General features: G+C 36.4%; 1 protein-coding gene across 20 annotated transcripts in view; it reads left to right on the top strand.

The window, feature by feature from the left end:
• nrxn1a (neurexin 1a) overlaps window positions 1-24,833 on the top strand; it is a 317,361-nt gene that overhangs the window by 268,188 nt on the left and 24,340 nt on the right. For 11 of the 20 annotated variants that reach the window (XM_056468880.1, XM_056468881.1, XM_056468882.1 and 8 more), the window contains 3 exons: window positions 6,080-6,251; window positions 15,103-15,192; window positions 16,464-16,780. In XM_056468880.1, coding sequence (XP_056324855.1) covers window positions 6,080-6,251; window positions 15,103-15,192; window positions 16,464-16,780 — 579 coding nt within the window. The remainder of the gene's footprint in view (window positions 1-6,079; window positions 6,252-15,102; window positions 15,193-16,463; window positions 16,781-24,833) is intronic. The other 9 variants (XM_056468889.1, XM_056468890.1, XM_056468899.1 and 6 more) reach the window with 1 other exon arrangement.

Raw genomic sequence — 24,833 nt, forward strand, 5'->3', positions numbered from 1 at the left:
ATACACATGAATGTCCACATACAGTTAAAGTCAGAATTATTAGCCCCCTTGAATTATTGGCCCCCTGTTAATAACTCATTTCTAATAACTGATTTATTTTATCTTTGCCATGATGACAGTAAATAATATTTGACTAGATATTTTTCAAGAGACTTCTATGCAGCTTAAAGTGACATTTAAAGGCTTAACTAGGTTAATTAGGTTGACTAGGCAGAAAGAGCTCAACGTGCTGCAATTTACGGAAACACGTGCAATTACAAAATACGCCAGCGAATTAGGAAAAGATTCTACATGCTGCAAATCCTCACAAAGCAAACACATAAAAAAACGTGCTCCGTTTTCACACAACGCAAGCAAATTAATAAAACATGTTGCATTTTCTCACAATGCGAACAATTTACGAAAACACTCTGCATTTTCTCACAACACTTTCAAATAGCACGGAACACAGCGGAAATGTTTCAAAAGCACCCTGAACCGTGATGGACCCGGCTATTTAGGTTATGGTTATTTAGGCTAACAAAATACAAAAGACAGGGGAATCGAGATGTTAAAATAAACAAGCAAAAAACTCACCTTTCAAAGATCACCTACAACTTCACTGAGCATTAATCACGACATAGCAGTGTTCACACGTTTTTAAGTTTACTTGAAACATTTCTGTTGTGTTTTGATGTTTTTGCAAGTGTTGTGAGAAAATGCAGCGTGTTTTATATTGATTGTGTTTTGTAAAAATGCAGTGCGTTTTTAATGTGTATGCGTGTGCAGCACATGTGCTGTCAAATGCATGAAGACTTTCTTAATTTGCTGCCGTTTTTTGTAATTGCATGTGTTTTCTTTAATTGCAGCACGTTAAGCTCTCTCAGCCACTGTAATTTTGTACACAATAGTCAATTACGAAACAGCACTAGTGTAGTGCTTATTTTATTATTTCTTACTCTTACTGTTAACAAAGCAACGTCATATCATGTCACTCAGCATTATCTTTTTTCTTCTCATGTGATTAAATAATTTCAGCTAAAATCAATATTTAATGTCCATTTACGTTTTTTTTTTAACTGGCAAGTAATCATGTAATGAGCAGGATAATGTACAGTCAGCCGGTTGTTAATGCTAAATAATCTACTTCAGGATGATACAAGACTCTCCTGCTGTGCTGTGGTGTGCTAATCAGCCTGTCAGGATTTATTTCGTCATAATGACTGCCTGGCTGTACATTATCACTAGCGTATTCATAGCTAATGCAATAAAACATATTTTATTATTTTATTATTTCTTACTCTAGCACTCAAAGTTGTAAGCATTAAGAGTTCATGTTAAGGCTGTTTGTGTATATAACAGTGTATATGATATGTTATTTCAATAAGTATTATTTTAGTTTAAAATAACCATTTTCTATGTGAACATGTTTTGTTCCTGTGGTTCAAAGCTGACTTTTCAGCATCATTACATCAGTCTTCCGTCTCACATGATCTTTTATATAAATCACTCTGATCATGAAAATCATTTTGCTCTCTTGTGATCTATTGTCACTGATTCTCAATCATTAATATCAGTTCTTATTGTTAATCAATAATTACACAGCTTTGTGTAATTATTTAAACCCTGATGTAAATCCTGTTACATTATAAATGACTTCTCACTTGATCAATGTGTTCTTGATAAAATAAAAATAATACATATTCTTTATTTAGTGAAGACTGGAATAATAATGCTTAAAAAGATCACTTTTTCATCACATTGGTAAGTTGTATTTTAAAATATTTTGATATAGAATTTTTTTTTTAAACTGATATATAATATTTTATAATAATGCTTTAATTTTATTCCATTTATACATTGATAAACAGAAGATTCTTCTTTCAAAAACACTTGAAAATCATAATGCTTTCTAATGCTGGACCGGCAACATATCTATTTGCAGCCAAGATTTTAAATACAGTACATACAGTTGAAGTCAGAATTATTAGCCCCCCTGAATTATTAGCCCCCCTGGTTATTTTTTCCCCCAATTTCTGTTAAACGGAAAGAAGATTTTTTTCAACACATTTCTAAACATAATAGTTTTAATAACTCATTTCTAATAACTGATTTATTTTATCTTTGCCATGATGACAGTACATAATATTTGACTAGATATTTTTTAAGACACTTCTATACAGCTTAAAGTGACATTTAAAGGCTTAACTAAGTTAATTAGGTTAACTAGGCAGGTTAGGGTAATTAGGCAAGCTATTGTATTATGATGGTTTGTTTTGTAGACTAAATATATATCGAAAAAATATATAGCTTAAAGGGGCTAATAATTTTGTCCTTAAAATGTTTTTAATTAAAAGCTGCTTTTATTCTAGCCGAAATAAAACAAGTAAGACTTTCTCTAGAAGAAAAAAATATTATCAGACATACTGTGAAAATTTCCTTGCTCTGTTAAACATCATTTGGGAAATGTTTAAAAAAGAAAAAAAATTCAAAGGGGGGCTAATAATTCTGACTTTAGCTGAATCTTTAAAGACGGCTTTCACAAAAGGAAGGTTTTTGAAAAGTGTATTAAATATAGCATTAAAAACAATACTGTACAAGTTGTCTAATTGAGCTGTTGTTAAAAAAACTGGGAAAGTTGGGTGACATCTGTCAGTAAAGTTTAGACTTTAAATGTTTTCCATCAAGTAATGAAACAAATATATAAAATATACTCAGGCAGCTGAAAGAACCCTTCCCCAAACTACTTTAAATTATTTTTTAAATCCACATGCAGAAGTTCAGAACAACAATCTTATTTTTGTGCCTAGCGAGGGGAGATCGTCTCCATTCCAGAGTAGATGAAGTGTTCTGTCAATCAGGGTGGCACGGTGGTTGTCATCTAATTGCCTACAAGAAACGAGAGAACTCTGAGAGAGCAGTGTTGCTATAACAACCCCCATTGAGTCTAATGAGAATCCAGTTGTATTAGTTCTTTATATTTAGAGCAGCACTGCAGGCCTCGACGGAGAGGTGACACGACGGACAAGACGAACCGAGACGTAGCCGTGCGGAACCAAGTCCTCCTTTTAAAATGAAACCCCATCCCTCGCTCACTTTAGGGATCGTTTAGCAAACAGCGAATCCTGAGCACATCACCCAAAACATTTGTTATTCTGTGGTAATCTGGGATTTGGTGTCACGGCTCAATTTTGCTCTTCCCTCCCTTATGTTTAGCCCCTGAGGCATTCATAATAGAACCGCCTCCTTCTTCCCTTCTTCTTTTTTTAAACAGAAAATTCTGCGAAACTGGGACATTATCACACCCGGGACTGAATGTAGGACGAAGGGTGTCTCTCTTAAACTATGCCCACTTTAAAAAAGCCCCCCTGCGAAGGTCTTGAACCCCCTTCGTCCAAGTCAGAACTTCCTTTAAAAAATGCTTACGGACTTCATTAGCAAGTCCCTGTCCCCCCCCCCTGGTTGATCCAACTCTGTCATTTCCGAGTTTTCAAAAGGCCTGCCACCCTTGGTGTTACTCCCAGTCGCCTAACCCCAAATGAAGGATGAGGTCAGCAACCCGAAGGGACCGCCTGGATGGAAGGGTGAACAAGAGGTCGGTCTCCAATTAGAAGGGGGCGTGGAGTGTCACAGCCCGCTGGAGAGCAGGCCAAGCTCTCACATCACTTCTCTGACCACTAAGCTGAAAAGATGGGCAGGAAGAGAGAGATTGGCCCTGAAGAAAGGCTGATAGAGAGCGCAGACGAGGGTGAAGGAGACGCTGCCCCATTGTTCCCTGTAATAGGCAGAGGATAGGGCTAACGGCCAGAGTCTGTCTTCATTATGGGGTGTGAGAGGCGGAAGGAACATCCGGCTTCGCCCCAGCTGGAGATGACAACATGGGATGCGTGCATGTGTGTGTGACAGAAAAAGAAGGCTTGAGAGTATCCAGACAAAAACACACATCTCCTGGGAGGGTATAATGAAGTCTGGTGTTGCGATTTGTCCTCCGCTTGCTCTCCTCCCGCAGATAGGTGTGAATTAGGGGAATTCGCTGAGGGATCTTCTCATGCACACCTCATTTCATTATTTTCAAATGCCACATGTAGCTTTTGCAATCTGCAACAAATCAATCGGAAGGACCGCACGTTCCCACAGCAGTGTTTTTAAGCTAATGGCCCTCCATCTGTCGAGAATATGTCAAATAACCATTTTCACGATTGAATGCGCTCATGTAATAGCGTTCGGAACAAGTTTGCAACAAGTTTTTTTTGGTTAACTAAGCAGTGCATGTAGGCATGCAGGTCATCGAGTTGAGCACAGAGTGGGCTTTGTTGCTGTTTTATATAAGATGAGCAGCAAGTGGATCCAGCGAGTATTATTAGAAGGTTGTTTTCATGAGAGGAGATGCTTCGCACATGAATACCTTTTATTGTAATTAGCAAAAGTGAAGCCCACCCACTGAGCTTCTGCATCAACAAGGAAATCATTAAGGATTGAGGCCATCTAGTGGTGTGGATGTGAAGCACACTGGGTGATTTCTCTCTCACTGCTCGCTTTAATAAGACAGAAACACGCATTGATGAGAATTTACACTGAAAATGACAAGCGCCGCATCAGAATACAGATTACATTCCGTTTCAGTGAGACTGTCACACATTATTCTGTATGACCAGCATATTGCCTTGAGGCGCTGATTTCAAGGGGAAAAAATCTTATAAGGTTATTTTTTTTTCCTGTGATTTCCTGTGATTCGATTATGTTATCTGCCTGCAGGCTTGTTGAGAAACTTTTGAACATGAACGGGAATGAAAAAGTAGTATTATTTAGTTTACAAGGCTTAATGTGTGACACAGTAAATTTTATTTTGACATCTGCTGCAGTCATGCCACCCCCTTTAAAATTACGGATTGCTGCTGGTAATATTCTTTTGCCCTAAATGTAGCATGTGAGTTTATGTCTTTCCGTCTGTGTTTAGAAATATATCAGAACCCCACACAAAGCTGAGCTGCAATCATTTTACAATGTGAGAAGAAAGAGAGCATGGGGTGATATGAGAGAAATGAAACTAGGATCTCTGCTTGCTTTCACAACAGGGTGCTAAACATTTTAGCGGTCATTTATTAAACATTTTTGACCTAAATATAAAAATGGAAGCTGTGTAATATTTTTATTTTGGAAAATCAGCCTTGGGCTGTTAACAAAGCACAAAGCAACGTCATATCATATCACTCTGCATTATCTTTTTTCTTCTCGTGTGATTAAATAATTTCAGCTAAAATCAATATTTGATGTCCATTTACGTTTTTTGGCAAGTAATCATGTAATGAGCAGGATAATGTACAGTCAGCCGGTTGTTAATGCTAAATAATCTACTTCAGGATGATACAAGACTCTCCTGCTGTGCGGTGGTGTGCTAATCACCCTGTCAGGATTTATTTCGTCATAATGACTGCCTGGCTGTACATTATCACTAGCGTATTACATAGCTAATGCAATAAAACATACTAAATTTGATTTTATATCATGTTTACTAAACGTCTGAACCAAATCCGAAACATTCCCTTAATGTACACAGGCATAACAAACATATCCCTGCTAATTAATATCCCAAGAGGATTGCAAAACTGCTAAAATGAAGCGAAACACTTGCCAGTTTTCGTGTTAATATCCGTTTCCTTCATCTAATAGTCTCATTAAAATATAAATTATAGATATTTTTGTTATTAAATATGAATGCCGCCTATTGCTGGCGAATTCAAGTGGCTGTAAATCTTTCTGATGCATTGCGCTGTCAGGAGAAATTGTGAACGGGCTGATAAACTATCACCTTGTTTGGTCCTCAATAAATACGGTACATCTGTTATTCTGCCAGTTAAGATGGAGTATAGCTGCCTCCTCATGAGGGCCTTTATTAATAATCAAAAACTGTCCTGCTAAAGGTTGCTGACGTTCATTAAGTGTGCTGTTAATGTGCTAAAATAAACCAGCGCATATAACTTGACCGCTTTTTGCTGGCGGAACGAATCAGAACAGAATGACTATGATGTAATCTTCAAGTCCTCATCCTTTATCTCCCTCTCTGTTTTTTTTCTTCCTTTTTCTCTCTCTATCTTTACAGGAAAGAGGCAATATCAAAGTGGTGTTCAATGTGGGCACCGATGACATAAACATTGAAGAAACTTCAAAGTTTGTAAATGATGGAAAGTACCACATAGTTCGCTTTACGAGAAGTGGTGGTAACGCCACCTTGCAGGTGGATGATCTGCCAGTCATTGAGCGCTACCCATCAGGTAAGAGCCCTAAGCCTTTATACGCATGTTCTCACACACACACATACAGACACACAATCTCAGTCATGCAGCTATGCACAATGGGAACAATAAAAGGCTGGCAGAGCTCCGAAAAAAAGAATCTGAATCACAGGGTTAAGGACAAAATGCCTTTGTCTGTGATTGTGGATTCTCACAGTTAAAAAAAAAAAAGGTAACCCTGGTATCCTTTCCAAATGTCAGCAGAGATGATTGCTCTTGGGGCTTTAGAAGGCTGAAAATGTCAGAGCCAGGGTTATCAAATTCACCAGCCTCTCAGTCGCCTGAAAAGCCCTGACAAAAGCTTGACAAGAGATCAGAGATGAGAAATAATCCCATTGCTCTCGTTTGTCAATCATGATGAAAAGGAGGCGGCTGCATTAGTCTTTTAATTTGTATTTTACTTCAAGCTCTTCTTAAACCATCGCTTCCATTACAGAGATTATTTGTTCTTCATCTCCGCAAACTTCCCGAGAAGCAGACGTGAGAGCTTGTTTATGGTAAATGTTAAGCGTTCGACGACTGAAGTGGTAATGAACCTCGCAAAATCTCATGCTTCCCATAAGTGCGTCGCTGTCGTCCGTTGCTCATCACTGCGCTCAATACGGGTCGTCGTTAATGTGTGTGGGGAAAATGCTAATGTATACTCAAGAGACACACTAGATTCTGCTGTAGATACATGGGTTGCGTCGAATTGCGTTTTGTATTATTTAATTTGGAGGACAATACGAATCTTAACAGGATTATCCAAATCCAAGAGTTGACATTTTGTGTTTACAACAGCTTAGGCAAACTAGGACGTGTGCTGAAACGAAATCTAGTTCTTGGAAGCAGAACCATAAAGCGTACAGACGAATAGCAATAGAAACCGAGACACAGAGGTGCTGTTTGACCTTAGCCGAGACCCTCTCATTGTTTTAGTGTAAACAAACAACCCAAATACCAGCAGCGTCTTTCATTTAGAGTGGAAGACAATTGCTTGTTAAAATGGAGCCATTGTAATGTGCCATTTTCTCTCAGCTTCCCGTTTCCATTGTGTCGGTGGATTTAGTGAGCACCGCACATGTGATTGCCTGAATACTAATGCATCTTATGTCTGTGGCGGAATGGAAGAAACTTTTCTGGTGAAATATAAAAAAGAAAAGAAAAGAAAATTAGTCATGACCGCTTCATTTTAATCAGTGCTTGATTGACTCGGCGCGGCATTAGATGAGATAATAAATGCATAGAATTTAAATTGACCACCAGGCACAGGGAGAACAAAAAGGGCAATTTGTTTATCTTGAACAATTAATTCTAACTACTATAGCTTTTGAATACAAATAAATGTGTAATCTTAATTTATATATGCATATTGATTTCCCCCCCTCTCTCTTAACCTGTTCTGTCATTCTTCCACCTAGATAATTATATTTGTAAGTAGTAATTATATGTAGAAGCTTAATAATGGAAGTGCTAAACCAAGAGATGTGTTTTTTAAGGTGAATGTTGTTTGTATAGTCTGTCTTGTATGATTTATTTATTTATCTGTTACTGGTTAAATCCATATATTTTGTTTGCTTATTGAGAGCATTTTGCATTGTTTTTATTTATTTATTTGATATGGACATCACAATTACACTGGACAACAAAATGTCCACTGGAGGCTTGACAAAAGTTAAATATATTAGATACTAGGGTTGCACAGTTTACTGGGACTATGGTAGTGTCGCTATACTATGGCTCAAAAATACTGGAAGTGTAGTATCAGTAGTATCGTCATTAATGGTCTATCTACAATAGATAATGTTGCATGTGGAAAAGTCACTAAAATGCTCACACGTTTGTGCAGCAATAGACCATTTTATTTTAACAGTCTGTGGAGGCCTTTGGAGGTTGCAAAACTGTGTAGAACTTGCACCTTTTATGGTAGCCTATTGCACGTTTTCTAATGCTTCAGTTCGTACGCACATCTGAATCTGTTCATTTCTGTTCCTGTTAATATGATTTAGTAGCTACAACAACCGCGGCAATCTTAAAAGAACGACTGACAAAGTGAAATTTTGGATTATTTTGGATTGTTACCTGATAAGACTGAAAAAAAAAGTTTTTTATGAAAAACACAAGACAATTCTTGACCACTTCATATAGCCTATTTTTGTTAAAAAAAAATGCTCTTTTGTAACAAACATTCATTTAGTATAATTTTTATCTTTATTTTAATGTATTTTTTGTTGATCAGTTATCTACAAAATACAATAAAAATGCAAAATTAATACATTTTAGGTGAAGTGAGGTGCAAATGATACATTTTGGCATTGAGGGAATTATGAATTAAATTCAAGTAAGCCTATAAAAACATAAAATGGAGCATTTCTGACAATTTTCTTTATAATTTGAGATATGAATTACAGTTTGAATTACTTGGTATCGTGATACTTAAGCTGTTATAGTATCATAAGATTAATTAATGGTATCGCGACAACCCTAATAGATACATACAGTATTCACAACATTATAATTCTTTACATAAAATTGCTGTTAGGCAAATTAAAGTTGACATGATCAACAGACTAATAGTAGACTATTTGTGCAAACACTACTGTTTTGTTTTTACCACTTTTTAAGAACACTACTAAAAACGTTTATATAACTTTTATTTTAGGCGTACAGGTAAATCATTCCACAACAGAAAAAAACAGATTGACCAAAAGAGGTCTTACATTTTGGCACTAGACAGTCACCATTAGCAGTTGCTCGTGTGAAAGTGAAAGGTTTGAATCTTACATTGTAAAGCCCAACAGTCAACTCTATCAAATGATATGAGTGTTGTTAACTCAAGATAAGCTGAAAGTTAAGTCTACTCATTTGAAAAGAGTTTTGAACTCTGTGTTGAAGATAATGAGTTAAATAAATACCTCATTACTTCAATGTAAATGAAGTAAGTTCACAGTACTCATATAGATTAGTTTGTTTGTTTTTTAACTCAAATGGTTTGTAGCAATTGGTTTCCTTAAACAGTTTGAGTTGCCTAAACTTATTGGGTTTTACAGTACTCCGTTGGTTTGAGTTTGCTTCATTTACTCAAATGGATTAAGTTACGGTACTCATTAGGATTATTTTTTGAACTTAAATGGTTTGTTGCAATCGGTTTTCTCTAACAGTTTGAGTTGCCTTGACTTTTTGGGTTTTACAGTGTACTGATTAAATCAGAAAACAGCAATGGAACATGATTATTTAAACATTTAAAAACCAGTTAAAGATAATTTAAATTTATTAAACCTTCACAATGATGCCATCGCACAGGCTTTAAGTCCAAAATTTAATTGCTTGTTTATATATCGAGTCAATGTAGTTAAAAAGACTTGTAAGCATGATGTAATGCAATATGACAAGTGAGAGAGTATTACTGTGTGCATGTATAATTTTGCAGTTTGATATGTTAAAAATCTTCTAATAACGAAAACAGTTTAGACTTGGACACAAGTTTACAAATTTTTTTTTTTATAATTATTTTTTCGGGGTTTTCATCTTTATTGAATAGGAAAGTAGAGAGAACTGACAGGAAAGCATGGGGAGCAGAGAGAGGGGAAGGATTGACATAGGACCGCGAGGCGGAATTGAACTCAGGTCACCGTGAGCACCGGAGTGCATGTGTCGACGCACTAACCACTACACCACTAGCGCTGATCTTCTTACACATTTTAAACATGACTATCAAATTTTAAATTAATGTCTAAAGTTATGCCAAAATACTTAAATTCATTCACTTCTTCAATAACGTATCCCTTGCAGGCCTATTTGTTTTGAAGAAGCACATAGAAACTGTTTTCTTGACATTTAACATTGAATTGCTTTCTCACACGCACTTGAACACAGCACCTTAAAACATGTATATTTATAACAAATCTGTACATACAATTCATCAACCCGAGCTCTTTTGTCAAATTGCATCTCTGTCTAATGTTTGTCGTCTTTTCTCATATTTATTTTCGTGTTGTCACTTGTCACTTTACATACACTGGAAGCTTCTGTGGCCAAAACAAATTCCTTGTGTGTGTAAAGCACACTTGGCAATAAAACCGATTAGGATTCTGAATTGTATTTTAGATCATTAAATCATAGGACTAACATCGTAGTTTCTTTAATGACGTTAATATTTTTATCAACAACGAATGAATCTTTCCATTCCACAAAAGATTCTTTTACCTTTATATTAAAAATACTCAGCATTCTAAGAAATAAATGGGTATTTTTAGAAAATCTTTGAAAAATTCTTTGGGCAGTCTAAAATGGTGGACACATTTAGCAAAAGATTAGTTAGTTACACAGGTTTGAGATACCTTGAAGGCGAGTAAAAGATTGTAAAAGTATAAGGTGAGCTGAAAATACACTTTTGAGCGAAATATCCCTTTAATATTGAAGTCTGCTAAGGGATGGATTGAGAGTCAAATAAACCAAGACAGCTTTACAACATTCACCGTTTTCAGCAAAAGCGATGAAATTTTTTTTCCTGTTAGCTTCTGACGGCTGAAGTAATTGCACATTTTTAAAGGCACTTTGATAAAAGGTGCCTGTAAATTCACCTGTGTGCTTCATGTCCATCTAAAGTGATTTAAAAAAAGACGTAAAGTTCTTAAATGGACCTTTTCCATATTTAGTATAAAAAAAGCAAAATGTTTCAATAATGTTTCTGACAGAATTACCGCCACACAGCTACTGCTGGGCACAAAATGGCCACAGCATGAGGTTTAGACTGGCGGAGGGATAAATTGATGTGTTGATGCTGTCCTTGAAAATCATTGAGTATTGCCTAACATTTCAAACCGATGCAGAACAGATATAAAGCCACGGAATTTATTTATTTATATTTTTTTCTGGGAGGGGGGATTATTTCAAAGCAGAATCGTGTCTAAACCTAATACTTAGAAAGGCTGTTAGCATGCTAAGCTAACTCGACAGTCATTTTCACTTTACCGAGAGGCCCGCAGGCAACTGCCCCCTCATTTAAGCAGAACATGACCACTGCGTGTGTATGAGTGGGTGGGGGTGAGTGTGCACGTTTATGTGCATTCAAGCAATCATGCACACAACTCGCCCTTGGTCATTCAGTCCATCCTGCTTCAAGAGCTCCTATTGCTTTCCCCCTCCTTCCTGTCTTGTTTCTTTTAAGCTATGATTTGAGACAAATTACTCCTTTCACTTTTGATTACTCTAGGTAAAGTGCACAAGTAGACATAAATCACAGTTAGACCCGACTGCACATGGTAGGGGTAAGAAACCGAGAGAATTAAAGAATAGGGAAAAAAACAAATTAAAGTAAAAAAGAAAGAGGAATTCAGAGTAATGGACTGAGTTTCTGGCTTTTTATATAATATGGACGTTATATCGACACTCTCAAACTCAAGTCCAGAATCAAGCACTTCATATGTCCTTATGTGCAGCCCAGAGGAAGCCTTATTTCCCTGTCTGCGGGTGTTCTCCTTCTGCAATCACCTATCAAAAACAGTATTGTACTGTGTTTGAGAAGCAATTTAGTCATGCCATTTCAGCGCCGGATACAGCATAAAGAGCTTTGCCTCAAAAGTGCAGTCGACAAGAGCAGTCATACCAATGTAAGGTGGTATAAGATACAATTTTGGTGCTTCAAAGGGATAATTCACCCGAATGTCTCAACTTTTATGGAGCTTCAAACCTGTGTGAATTTCTCCTGTATAAATCAAAAGATAATCGTCTTAGTAATGTCTTATAATTCAAGTAAACTGACATCTAGCTATCACCAAAAAATGTAAAATATAGTGCTTTAACGTCAGAGACGTCATATGCCTAAAAACAAATTAACCAATAGTTCCTAGTTCCTAGAATAAAGCTAGATTGTGAGTTTGATATTTTGCTTTACTCTGTCCTGTATTTAAATTTGATACATCAAAATATATGCAAAGTACATCTATGACCTACAAGTTGTATTTGGATTTTACATGTTTAAAATATGTTATAAATGCAACATGTGTAAATAGTGGGAAAATGGCTGGCTCCTTTTTTCCCCAACCATGAAATATATTTCTAATATATTACACACAATGATATATTTATATATGAACACATATGTGACAGCTAGGGCCAGACAGAATCTGCGGACATTTTTTGCTATTTATGCGAATAATTTTATTAAAAAATCTGTGTATTTGTTCGGAATGATTTTGGGAGTATCATAACTAAAAACTTAGTATATGAAATAAAAAATAATACATTTTTTACTTTTATTTAATGTTTACAATGCAAATCTAATTTGATCCACTTAATTGGTAAACCAAGCAAATCTCTTAAATCTACTAAAAGACAGAAAATTATAATTTACAAACTGTATTGTAAATAAATCATATGAACATTTTCATATTAGTCAATAATATTACTGAAATGAATATAAAAACTGAATAAAAACACAAGTAAATTAACACAATTTACTCAAATTATACAATTCACACAAGTAAGTTGTGCGCAGATTTTGTGTGGGCCTAGACATAGCTAATATATTTGAACATTTATGTATAGATTTGTTCTTGTTTGAGATATATATATATATACAGTTGAAGTCAGAATTATTAGCCCCCCTTTGAATTCTTTTTTAAATATTTCCCAAATAATGTTTAACAGAGCAAGGATATTTTCACAGTAGTTTTATTTGTCTTATTTCAGACAAATATTTGGTCTTAAATTTTTTTAAAGCCATAGTATGGTCATTATTATTGGCCCCTTTAAGCTATATTTTATTTCGATTGTCTACAGAAAGAAACATTGTTTAACAATAACTTGCCTAATTAACCTAAACTGCCTAGTTAACCTAATTAACCTAGTTAAGCCTTTAAATGTCACTTTAAGCTGTATAGAGGTGTCTTGAAAAATATCTAGTAAAATATTATGTTCTGTCATCATGGCAAAGATAAAATATATCAGTTATTAGAAATGAGTTATTAAAACTATGTTAGAAATGTGTTAGAAAATGTTAGAAATCTTCTCTCCGTTAAACAGAAATAGGGGAAAATTAAACAAGGGGCTAATAATTCTGACTTCAACTGTATGTATGTATGTATGTATATATATATATTTAGCTATAGCTATATTTATAATATGTATGTATATAATATGTATGTGTGTGTGTGTGTGTGTGTGTATATATATATATATATATATATATATATATATATATATATATATATATATATATATATATATATATATATATATATATATATATATATATATATATATATATATATATATATATATATATATATATATAGTCATACAGATGGATAGATAAGCTGCCCATTTTGCAGTATTTTGAAACATTATGTTACACATATTACATTTTATGGATGTGAAATCAAATGATGCACTTGTATGTCATTTATGTAATTTGCATATATATCCATGTATGAGATTTTGATCTCAGCTGCACTCACATTTGTGTTTGTGATGAGTAACTACATAAGAACTTTTAGTAGTGTGAGTGTGTGCCAATTACATTTAATAATAAAACATATGGCAAAATAATAATTTATGTTTACCACATACCGTTTGAAAAACTCCATAATAAAGTCTCAATGGAACCAGTCTTGCTTTAAAATAAAGAGGTGAAAAGGATTGCTCGTATGTTTATACAATTCTCCTTTTATGTTCCACTGAAGAAAGCCAGTCATGAATGGTCTGATGATGTGAGAATTTTCATTTCTGAATAAATTATCAGTTTACACTTATACAGTATATATGGAAATCCAGACATTAGGATGTAAATTTGCAAGTAATTTTCTCATATCACAGCCCTCCAGCTGACTTGCTACACTACTCTTTTTACGCCGAGGAAACATTTTCATACCGTTCATATTTTAATCGTACTTTAATCGCTTGCAGCGAGAGCGAGACTCGTTTTTGATTGACAAATAACAAGTTAATGGCTCATAGGGTAAAAATTGTGAGGCGTAATTATACTCTTTGGAAATCTGTGCAAGTCAGGTCCGTGTTGAATTTCCCAGTGAAGTCGGTTGTGGTAATTATGTGTGGGCTGTAATGGGAGAGGAGTAAATGTTTTCAAATTATCTCAATTCAATAGCGCTAGCGTAGCTGGCTCAACCTGGACATGTTGCATAAATATCCACATTTAAGCACAGCGTCCGCTCAAGGTCGCATGGCGCCCACCGTAAGGAACGACATACGAACGGACATCTCTGAGGTCGAAGCTTTTGTCAGGGCGGTTTCACATTCACATGAACTGATCTTGCATGCATTACTGATGAACTGATAATCTTCCTGTTGCTTTAATCCTTTGAGTGTTTTTTCTGCTAATTTGATGTTTTTTTAAATGTATTGTGATCTGATAATGTGATCATATAAAAATACCTTAGATTAGATAGCAAATGTGAAGCTAAAATCAAACTGGTTGCAAAAACGCTGGACTATGTACTGTAATGACAATATTTCGATTAAAATGAGCTAGTTGTCATGTTTAACTAGATGAAAAATCTGCTAAAAAGATTTAAAAGATTCCTATTTTGTAAATGTCTTATGTAAAGTGATATGGTGTTTAAACGTGATTGAGTTTGGTTGATTTCTCTTAACAGTAAGAGTAGGTGCATATTTAACGTAGCACAGTGCTTCTATTAAAATAGGGTTAATTTGTTGGCTTAAATTTTAAGAATTAATTGATGTATGCAACCTTGGTGTTCCGAATAAAAAAAATGTAAGCAAGAAGAGGAAAAAGAAAAAAAACAGACAGTTAAGGCATATGTTTCACTGTAGGTTTTAATCTTTGACCTTTCAGATTTTTAACAATGAAATGTCTCTTTAAACTTTAAAGGCAACATTGATAACGAACGCCTGGCGATTGCTAGACAGCGAATCCCATATCGGCTTGGTCGAGTAGTTGACGATTGGCTACTCGACAAAGGTAAAAACACTGATTAAAACTTTAAATAAAAGATAATTTGATCATAAGCAAGTGATATTTTGCACAGCAAATAAACCATCTAAAACATAAATCCCCTGTATAACCAAGTTTAAAAATTAAACAAATGTAGTAAATGTAATATTTGCACTGTACAGTTCAATAATGTGTTGTTATACTGTACTTGTAAACCTGTCAGAGGTTAAAGGGACTGGTAATATACTGATAACTGAAGTTAGTTCAATCATTAACAAAATATGTTTACATCATTAAAATACTTTTTAATTTAAATAATGTTCTGTAATAATCTAAATGAATAATTAATAAAGTACATGTTTATAACAGTGGGAATTATTTGAATTCATAATGATGTACACACACTATTTAATGTATGTATATCTTGCATATCTTGCCATGCTAAACATTTCTTTTGGAAACTGCTAAAGTGCACAGTTAAAAACCCAAAGCAAATGTCTCTTAAATAGCTTCAATGATTATTGGCATCAGATATGAAGTCCCTTTAACAAGCAAGTTAAACACACCAGAAGGGAAAAGACTTGAATGCATGCTCAAATGTATGTAACAGATTGAATCCTTCCAAGTTGATTGTTTTCAAGTTTGCTTGTGTTCTTGCTTTCTCTTTTCAATGGAATTATAACCATGATGAATCATTTGTAATGTGTCATGTAGCTATAAAGCCATTCTCACATAAACCTTATTTCAGTCGAATTAATTTTAATTGCCATTGCCCTTGCTGAAAGGCAATCTCAATAAACGTTACCAGACCTGTGCATACAGGCTTTGCCATTTGCAATAAAGCTGTTTTTTTTTTTTTTAAGATTAACAGTAATTTTTTCACGTAAAAGGGGAATTTTTCTTTTTAAGATAAAGAATATTTTTCTCTCTCATCCCAGTATTTATACGATTGTCCTTTTAGCAAAGTCCCATTCTTTTTTTCTTTTTTTGGGACACTGCTTTCTCATCCCCTTCATTTATTTACTTTGTGCCAACAGCAGCCATTAAATTACAGTCGATAAATTACCAGTGTTGCTGTTAGCATTAGTGTAATTTATTGCTTCATGATCCCCAAGGAAAATAAGGTTACGGTTGTTGTGTGTTTTTACCATCAGGACTTCCATCAGTTCTTTTTTCTGGTGTGCGTGTGTTTGCGTCCATGTTTGTTAGCGTGTGCATGTGTATGTGTGCTTCTGGATGGCGTGGGGGAGTGGGCCTCTGAACACTCTTGTATTTTCTGTAACGTTCTCCCTTGGCAGGTCGGCAGCTCACCATCTTCAACAGTCAGACCACCATAAAGATTGGAGGCTGGGAGAAGGGCAGTCGGCCCTTCCAGGGTCAGCTCTCAGGGCTTTACTACAATGGGCTAAAAGTACTCAACATGGCCGCTGAGGGTGACCCTAATGTGCGTGTGGAGGGTAGTGCTCGGCTGGTAGGAGATATGCCCTCCTCTTCTATTACGCCACAGTCCAGCGTCTCTGCCGCGGGAAACCGTTCAGAAACGTCACCCTCCATCACTGACATCACCACTACAACTGCGTCCAACCGCCAGGGCAAGCAGACCACAACTCCACAGGTCAGCGGCACCTTTATTCTACAGAGGCTGAAGCTGGGTGTTTGATCTATTATTTTTTGCGAATGTGATGTGATTGAAAATTGATGGATTCCTAAAATCAACATGGTATCTCAGAGATGCACTCAGTGATGATTGTTTTGAACATCACACAACAACAACCTTTCCATGGTTACTCCAGCCCTGTTTGACACCTGATGAGATTGATTTTTGGCCAACTAAATCACAAGTACACATATTTTATGGTGTTTTAGTTGGTCAATTTTGTCCACTTTCAACCACTTCTTTAATTATAAAGGAAAATGTATGGGTGGGAGATTGTATCAGGTTTGTAATCTTTTCTTTCAGTCTAATATTGTGAAATAAGCTTTGTGCAATTTATATATGGACATGAAAGATGAAAAGGGAAAGCGATATGTAGAGCAACAGTTTTAATTTCTGCTGTGCCATTTCAGTGGGGTTTTTCAGGCAAGGCTAGTATTAGAATGTGTACTTTCTACATTTCTTTTCACTCCAAACCAACTTTGATGTTAAATACAAAGTTCATCTTGTTGGTATACTTTGCCAACCTGTCCCATAATGTTTGAGAATTCCATTTCTAGGCACAGAAGAAACTGTTTAAAGCAATCTGGTCAGATATGTTGGCTACCTCTCGAAGTGGTTAAAAGTGAACAAGCTCAAAATATTTGATGTCCAATTTACGCTTTGCCTTCTGAATAACATAAAATCAGGTGTAAACAAGCCCTGAAATAGATTAGTATGTTCTGTGATAGCGTAGTAATATTTTTATTTAAACATCATCTCAAATGAGCAAGGGCGACCAATTCTGCTCCTGGAAGGCCACTGTCCTGCATAGGCATGGGATGATAAACGGTTTCAAGGTTTACCGCGGTTTGCAGAAGTCAAGATACAAGGTGATTCAAAAAGAATACCACAACTTTGAAAATCTGTATTTAATTAAAGAAACATGATGGAACCGTGGGTAATTAACCAATGTGAAGAGTACTTCAAGTGAAGAGTACAAGTTCATAGATGTTCAAAATGGCCCCCTCCAGACACTTGAGTGACATCAACCTGAAAGTTATGTTATTCTTTTTGAATCACCCTGTATTTAAATCACAAAAATTTTTGTTATACCATTTCTAAGGTATATGTAAAGGGTTTTTTAAGTGTTTTTTAATGTGTTGTAAGGAAATCTGTGTTTTTGAAGCTAATGAAGATAGTAGAAATCAATGATTTATTTTAATTATCTAGTTATGTTTTCTGTTCCAAAATATTATAAATGTTTCCTAAAATGTAATATATTGTGTTAAATGGGGAAAAAAGTTGTTGTTTTTTACTAAATTTAAAAAGAAAATTATTTTACAGCAGTAAACACAATACCGTGATGCCATGAAACCGTGATATTTTTATCCAAGATTATCATACTATCAGAAACTTATATTGACCCATGCCATGTTTCAGCTCCTACAATACAATAATTACACCTGAACTGGCTAAAATTATGGATCAGGAAACCTCTCGATACTTCCAGTCAGGTTTACTGAGGAAAGCTGGAGACAAACTTTGCAGGGCAGTGGCCTTCCAGGACTGAGACTGGACACACTTGCTCAATATTTAGACAGTTGATTGTTATGACTACATATTACACAATCTATGACTACCTACATATTTTAAAGTAATATTTATGTAAAGCATATTAATTTGATATTAAAATATTTAATTAACAGGTGGCACAGTGGGTAGCACTGTCGCCTCACAGCAAGAAGGTCGCTGGTTCGAGCCCTGGCTGGGTTAGTCGGCTTTTCTGTGTGGAGTCTGCATGTTCTCCCCGTGTTTGCGTGGGTTTTCCGGTTGCTACGGTTCCTCCCCCCCAAGTCCAAATCCATGCGCTATAGGTGTATTGGGCAAGCTAAATTGGCCGTAGTGTATGCGTGTATGTCCTGGTCCTCCAGGTTGGGGTTGAGCGTTGGGCTAATGACCCACCTCATAAAAACAAATGTATGTTACAAAACACCAACACTATGTGGCTGAATATCAACTTCAATGTATAAATGGTCCTGGGAGTAAGAAAGTTTATTAATTAGGAACAAATTACTGAGAGCAGCTTTAATATTTTGTTATGGGAAAAGCCTGCAGATGTCAGTTTTTTTATTGAGCATGTTGTGCATTTCTGTGCTCTGAATTAATGACTACACTCGATGTTGTTTTTAGGCAGTAAAACTTGCTTGGAAATGGGTGTCTGATTTTCCCGCAAATGATGCTTCAGTTCAGAAATTGGTCTATACCTTATGTGGTAATCGTAAACAACCAAGAAGGTCATGGAGAAGTCATGAAGATTCATTGGCTCAGAGTGTTGGAAGTGTTTGGTGCAATCAGATTGAAGCCGACAGACTGACTGTGTGTGTTGTCTGGGTCAGTGTGTTGTGCTTTATCTCTGTGCCTTTATTGGCCGTCTACATCATTACTCCCGGCCTCTCTCTTTATTCCTCTCGTACACACTGGCTCCGTTTCTCCTTTACCATCCAAAACATTATAAGTGGCATTTCAATAAGTGACCCAGACAGCAACGAGGCCGGTCTAAACTGAACTCGGTGCTCTCTCAAGCAAAAGAGGCCTCCAGACTAAGACCAGGGCACTTAAAGATGAGCCCGTGGCTGGATCGCACATTATCGAACAGGCAAAGGGTTTCGGCCCAGTACAATTCAATTGCTTTCAGACATAAAGTGATTGGCCCGTTTCTTTTGTGTATGTGCTGTGGCTCAGGATGAGAGAGAGTGCCTGGGAGACTAGAGTCAGTCAATAAGTCTGTGTGAACAGAGAGAACCCACAGGCAAATGCAACGGGGCCATAAAGGGGAGAATCTGTAGGGGAGATGAGCGCCGTGTAGGTGGACATGCTTTTCTCCTTTACAACTTGCAGGTTTTTCTCGCCACTCTCTCTCTCCGACGCCACTCCGAGGCATCATTCAGACCCTGACAGTGAGCTCTAATTACGGTGGCGCTGTAATTACATGTCAGTGCAGGAGGCTGAGCGGGGTGATTGACAGGCTTGCCAAGGCCAGTTCAGTCCCGTCTTCTCGTGCGTGACTTTACGTGCTGTGATTTAGCCTCCACAACAATAAAAGCGTAATTTGATATGGTTAAAACTGATTCTGGCACTGCATATTAAATTACCCCCCCCCCCCCCCCCTGCTCAAGGGCACTCCTGGCACGTTGTGTGAAAGCGATAGTTGTGCAATAACAGATATTTCGATCTATTAGCGCCCAATTGTGATGTGGCTTATCATGGCCTCGTCTGTGGATTGTATTACAAAATGGTGGGCTCGTTGCCCTCCGCTCACTGACAATGATGGTAAATGTTGCCATGGTAATGTGAGACTCCTCTCTTCTCGGCACAGCGGTGTCTACACTACACTCTAAGTTTGCACCATCTGCACTCCATTATCATCCATTACAATCTTATTCTGTCTCTCTGCACAGCTGCACTGTCCAAATCAACTGCTTCATGTTTTTAAAGATGGATTTTAATATCTAATTAATGATAAAAGCTGGATGGAGAGGGATACGAAATCAAAGAGGAGTTTGTGGTTCTTTGATTACAGGCCTTTGTGATGCCCATTAGACAGGAGCGACCATTAGACCGGAGAGCTCTCTGTAATAAGGGCTAATGGAGCTTCTTGGGCTCTCCATCTTCGTAACACTTTTCCAGAGTGTCTGCAGAGGTCTCCCCCCCTTCAGCATCCTTGAATTAGCCGAGATCTAGAAGAACGGCTGAAGGAATTTAAGTGTCACTTGAGAGCATGAAAATTGCTGTGCAGTATGGTAAGGGATAGTTAGCTGTATAGATATGTAATTGTTCAATCTGTATGAAAAGATCGTGAATCGAAATTGAAACTGAATAGCTATGTTTAATTACAGTTGATTATATGGAACAGTGACGCGTTTATTAGTCAATTGAGTCAATTATCAGTTTATTAAAAAGCACCTGTCATGTACAAAATGTAGTTTCAAGCGTTCACACTTAGATATGCTTGGCGTTAATAGCAGGTTTGGCATGCTGTCCTAGGAAAGAACCCTGAGCTCGGGGATAATTGAGTCTGTTCATGTAAAGGGATTGAGATCAGGTAGGTCTCAAGAGCTCCCCTTAGAAAAGGAAGGAAAAGGAGGAGATGAGGTGGAAGTGGGGATTCTTCCAAAACAAAGGCAGTAGGGTAAGATCGGTCTATTTATTGTAGCTTGGATCAATCTGATTGGATTATCACTAATTACGGATCCAGTGAAATCCAGCCGTGCTCAATCATATCACATGCTCCTCTCGAAATTAGTTTATAAAACTTCACTTAGTTCTTGCGTTAGCTTCGTTTTAAAACCCAATGTCCAATTTCAAGAACAAATTACAATTAATCACCGATTTATGTTAATCTTAAAATATACATATTTTCAAAAGTTTCTTATTTTATGAATCAAATCTTGATTATGTAAAGAATTTAAAAGTTAATACAAGATTTAACAATCTAAACCTACAAAAAAAATGTTAAAATTCAAAGCTTAACAAAAAGAACTGCCCGATGGCCTGGAGCCAGTGTGTGAGATACTTGCGCTCCACATGCATGTGAAAGAGAAATGAACACCGAAAGACGAGCAGACAATAAATAATACTTTGCGTGCTGATATGCCCATTTATTTCATTTCATAACCACCACTAGTAGCTATGCAAACGGGAATCTATTTTGAGTGCATGAGTGTTTTGCATGTAGTGGTCAAATATTTGTAACCTAGTCTATAATAAATAATAATTATTGACAAAGCAAGTTATACTGCAATCACGTGATGTGCTCCATCAGACAGGATAATCTTATAATATCTTGTGTGTGCTTTGCCTCGGCTTTCATATCTTGTAGTGTGCGCACGTTTAAGATTTGAGGTATTAAAATCGCCGAAGATTCTCCTCATGTGTGCGCTGCAATCAGATTTTATTATCAGTTAGGATTTTAAAACTGTTGTCTGAGCCCAGCTGATGAAGTCTATGGTTAAAGCGCCACCCAGTGGTCAAAAGCTGTAGGCGCATTTACTGCCACCATGGCGATGGCGATTGCGGCGGCAAATGGAACATATTGAAGTGTCAACATCTGTAGGACCGTAGACAAGATCATTAGTAGCTGAATCAGACCAGTGCTGCTTTGTTTCTAAATTTTACTTTGCCTGCAACTATTTGTCAATTGCGTGTGAATAGTCTTAGAATCGAGAAACACTTTATGCTTTTAAACCTTTAAATGCTACCTTTTCTGTGATGTCGTAAACACCATATTTCTTTTCAGTTCCTCTTATCTGATTGGATGTTGTAAGAACATTGTTTTTTTTCCGTAACCTTGGAACAACCAGTACAGAGACGGCAACATCAAATTAAATCATTTTCCTTTAGCTTGGGCCCTTATTTATCAGTGGTTGCCACAGAGGAATGAATCGCCAACTATCTCAGTATATGTTTTATGTTTTATGTCCAACTGGCGGCCAAGTTTAGTTTGAACAATTATTTTGTTTATTGACATTTAACAAAATGACCAATAATTACAAAAGAATAATTCAGCTAAATGAGCCACCTTTTGGTAAATAAAATATAACTGCAATAAATACCTGCACATTTTCCATACTGCTATTTTTTGTTTGCATAACACTTAGAATTTATTAGCACTTTTAAATATTTAAATTCTAATGCACAATTTCAATAATATATTTTTTTTTTTTCAAATTTAGTTGCATCACAGTTTTTTAAATTGTCAGTTGCATTTCAACAAAGTCCCTTTAAGCCAAGTCATTTCACTCAGCAGCCATCTTTGAAACGCCTCTCAGGCAGGCATTCTGTTTGAATAGGAAACATCAAATTCTCCAAAACTGCTTGCCAAGATTACGATTGAATTTCATATTAGGAATCACCAATAAAATTAAACAACAACTGTCCCTTTAGTTTCAAGTGGGGCTTTATTCACCATATTGACACTTTTCCCCATTCAAAAAGATACGAGTGACATGTCTTGTGTATTCTATAATCTTTGATTTAAACAAAGAGCTTAGAATCACCAGGAGGCGACACTCGAACGTTCCATTGCAACAGCAGCCCCCAGCAACAGCCCCGCGATTCCGCCATTCTGGAGCGATTCGGCCGTCCATTGGATCTTATTGCTGTCGCGATGGCAAGCAGCTGCTTTGTTTTTTATTTATTTATTTAAAAAGCGCATTAAAGCTGAGAAACAACCTGAAAGACGACAATACAACACTTACTATCACAATCATCAGCACTTTTAATAGTTTATTTTACAGACTTATAATATGCTGTTGTTCTATTGGAATTTTCACTCCAAAATGGCTGCCGCATGACACTAGTGGCATCTGGTTTCCCAAGTCGCACTAGAGTGTCGCCTCTTGGTGATTCTAAGCTCTTTGATTTAAACAAAGACTATAGAATACACAAGACATGTCACTTGTATAGTTTTGAATGGGGAAAAGTGCAACAGTCAATATGACAAATGAAGCCCCGCCTACTAGTACAGGAGCCAATCATCGATCTCTATAGACTGACGGAGAAGCTTAGACCAGACGTGTGCTTTTACGACAGTTTGATCACAAACACACTGTAATCTGAGCGAATACTTGCTTCATAAGAAATATATCCAGATAAAGCTTAAAATCTGTACTTTTAAATGAACCTAATGAATCTGTATGAAACGAACACGAGGTACAGTACATCCTGTCAAATGCACGTCACATGACAGCAACTACTCAAACGCCCCGCTCTTTGTAAACAAACAGTCATTATAAAGACCAAGTTGTAAATTACTTCAGAAGAGCAGCACAATCAGACGATCATTATAGAATGATAATGTGTAGACTAGCCATAAATGAGGTTGGTGTCGTGATCTCGTTCCTTTTGAGTGCGCATGTGCATTAGCTCAGGCAACCTGAAAAGGAGCAGATTTTGTTTGATTCGGAAGTTTAGAAACTAAACTTATAAGAAAGTTGTTTAATTTTTTTTATTTTGTTTCATTTTTGATTCCAAATATGTAATGTAATCGTATGCTTGGCAAACAGTTTTGGAGAAATTTGATGTTTCACTATTCAGACAAATTTCCAAGCATACTGCCCGAGAGGCGTTTCAAAGATGGCTGCAGAGTGAAATGACTTGACTTAAAGGGACTTTGATTGAAAGAAAAGTTATGCTGAATACAAAGTGTATGTATACGGTTATGTTTGACTTTTGACACGTTACTTAAAATATGTGGCTGAGAATTAACTATTAACTTTATTTTTGGGGGGGGGCAGTGAAAGTTTTGGCAGGGCAAGTAAAAATCTGAACCTTTGGCCCCAATTGGGCCAGTAGAAAAAATTCTTAGTGTTGAACCTTAAAATTAAATACATGCTCCTTGTAAAACATACAAGACTTGAATGAATTTTCTTGTTCATTATTAAACATTGTTAAAGAATCATACAACTGTCATGACCAACTTTTAAATTTGTTTTTGAGTGCCAGATTGTCAGCGTATATATCCCTGGCAAGTAAAGTCACCATGGATAATAGAGATGATTTCTACAGTACAAGCAGTTTACAAATGAATGCCTTTGTAGGAAACAGTATTTCACGCAGCTCAATTGATTCGTTTGTATTGCGGCAAATTTGTGTGTAGTGTAAATGAGGTCTGTAGAATAATTTAGCATACTCCGCATGGCCAGTTCTTTCCCGTTTAATGACTCCAAATCTGCTGTGCGAGCATACTTAATCTTAAAAATGACGTGTGGAGCTTGGATTATCCTCAGATAAACTGTTTTTTGCCATTGTCTGACAGCGCCTCGCAGCATATAAGCTTTTTAAAGAAGCGTTAATGATAGAAAGCCGGCGAGAGTAGCGGCGTTGTGTTTTACTCGTTTCTGTTCAAACAGCAACCACAACAAACAAACAACCGAGGTCGTCTCAAAGGAGCCCAACATGCTTAGAAAAACACATGCATGCACCGTCTGCTGGTGACTGACAGATGAGATGTTTAATATTTCTATCAGAAGTT

The sequence above is a fragment of the Danio aesculapii genome, chromosome 12, assembly GCF_903798145.1.
Source record: "Danio aesculapii chromosome 12, fDanAes4.1, whole genome shotgun sequence".
Lineage (NCBI taxonomy): Eukaryota > Metazoa > Chordata > Actinopteri > Cypriniformes > Danionidae > Danio > Danio aesculapii.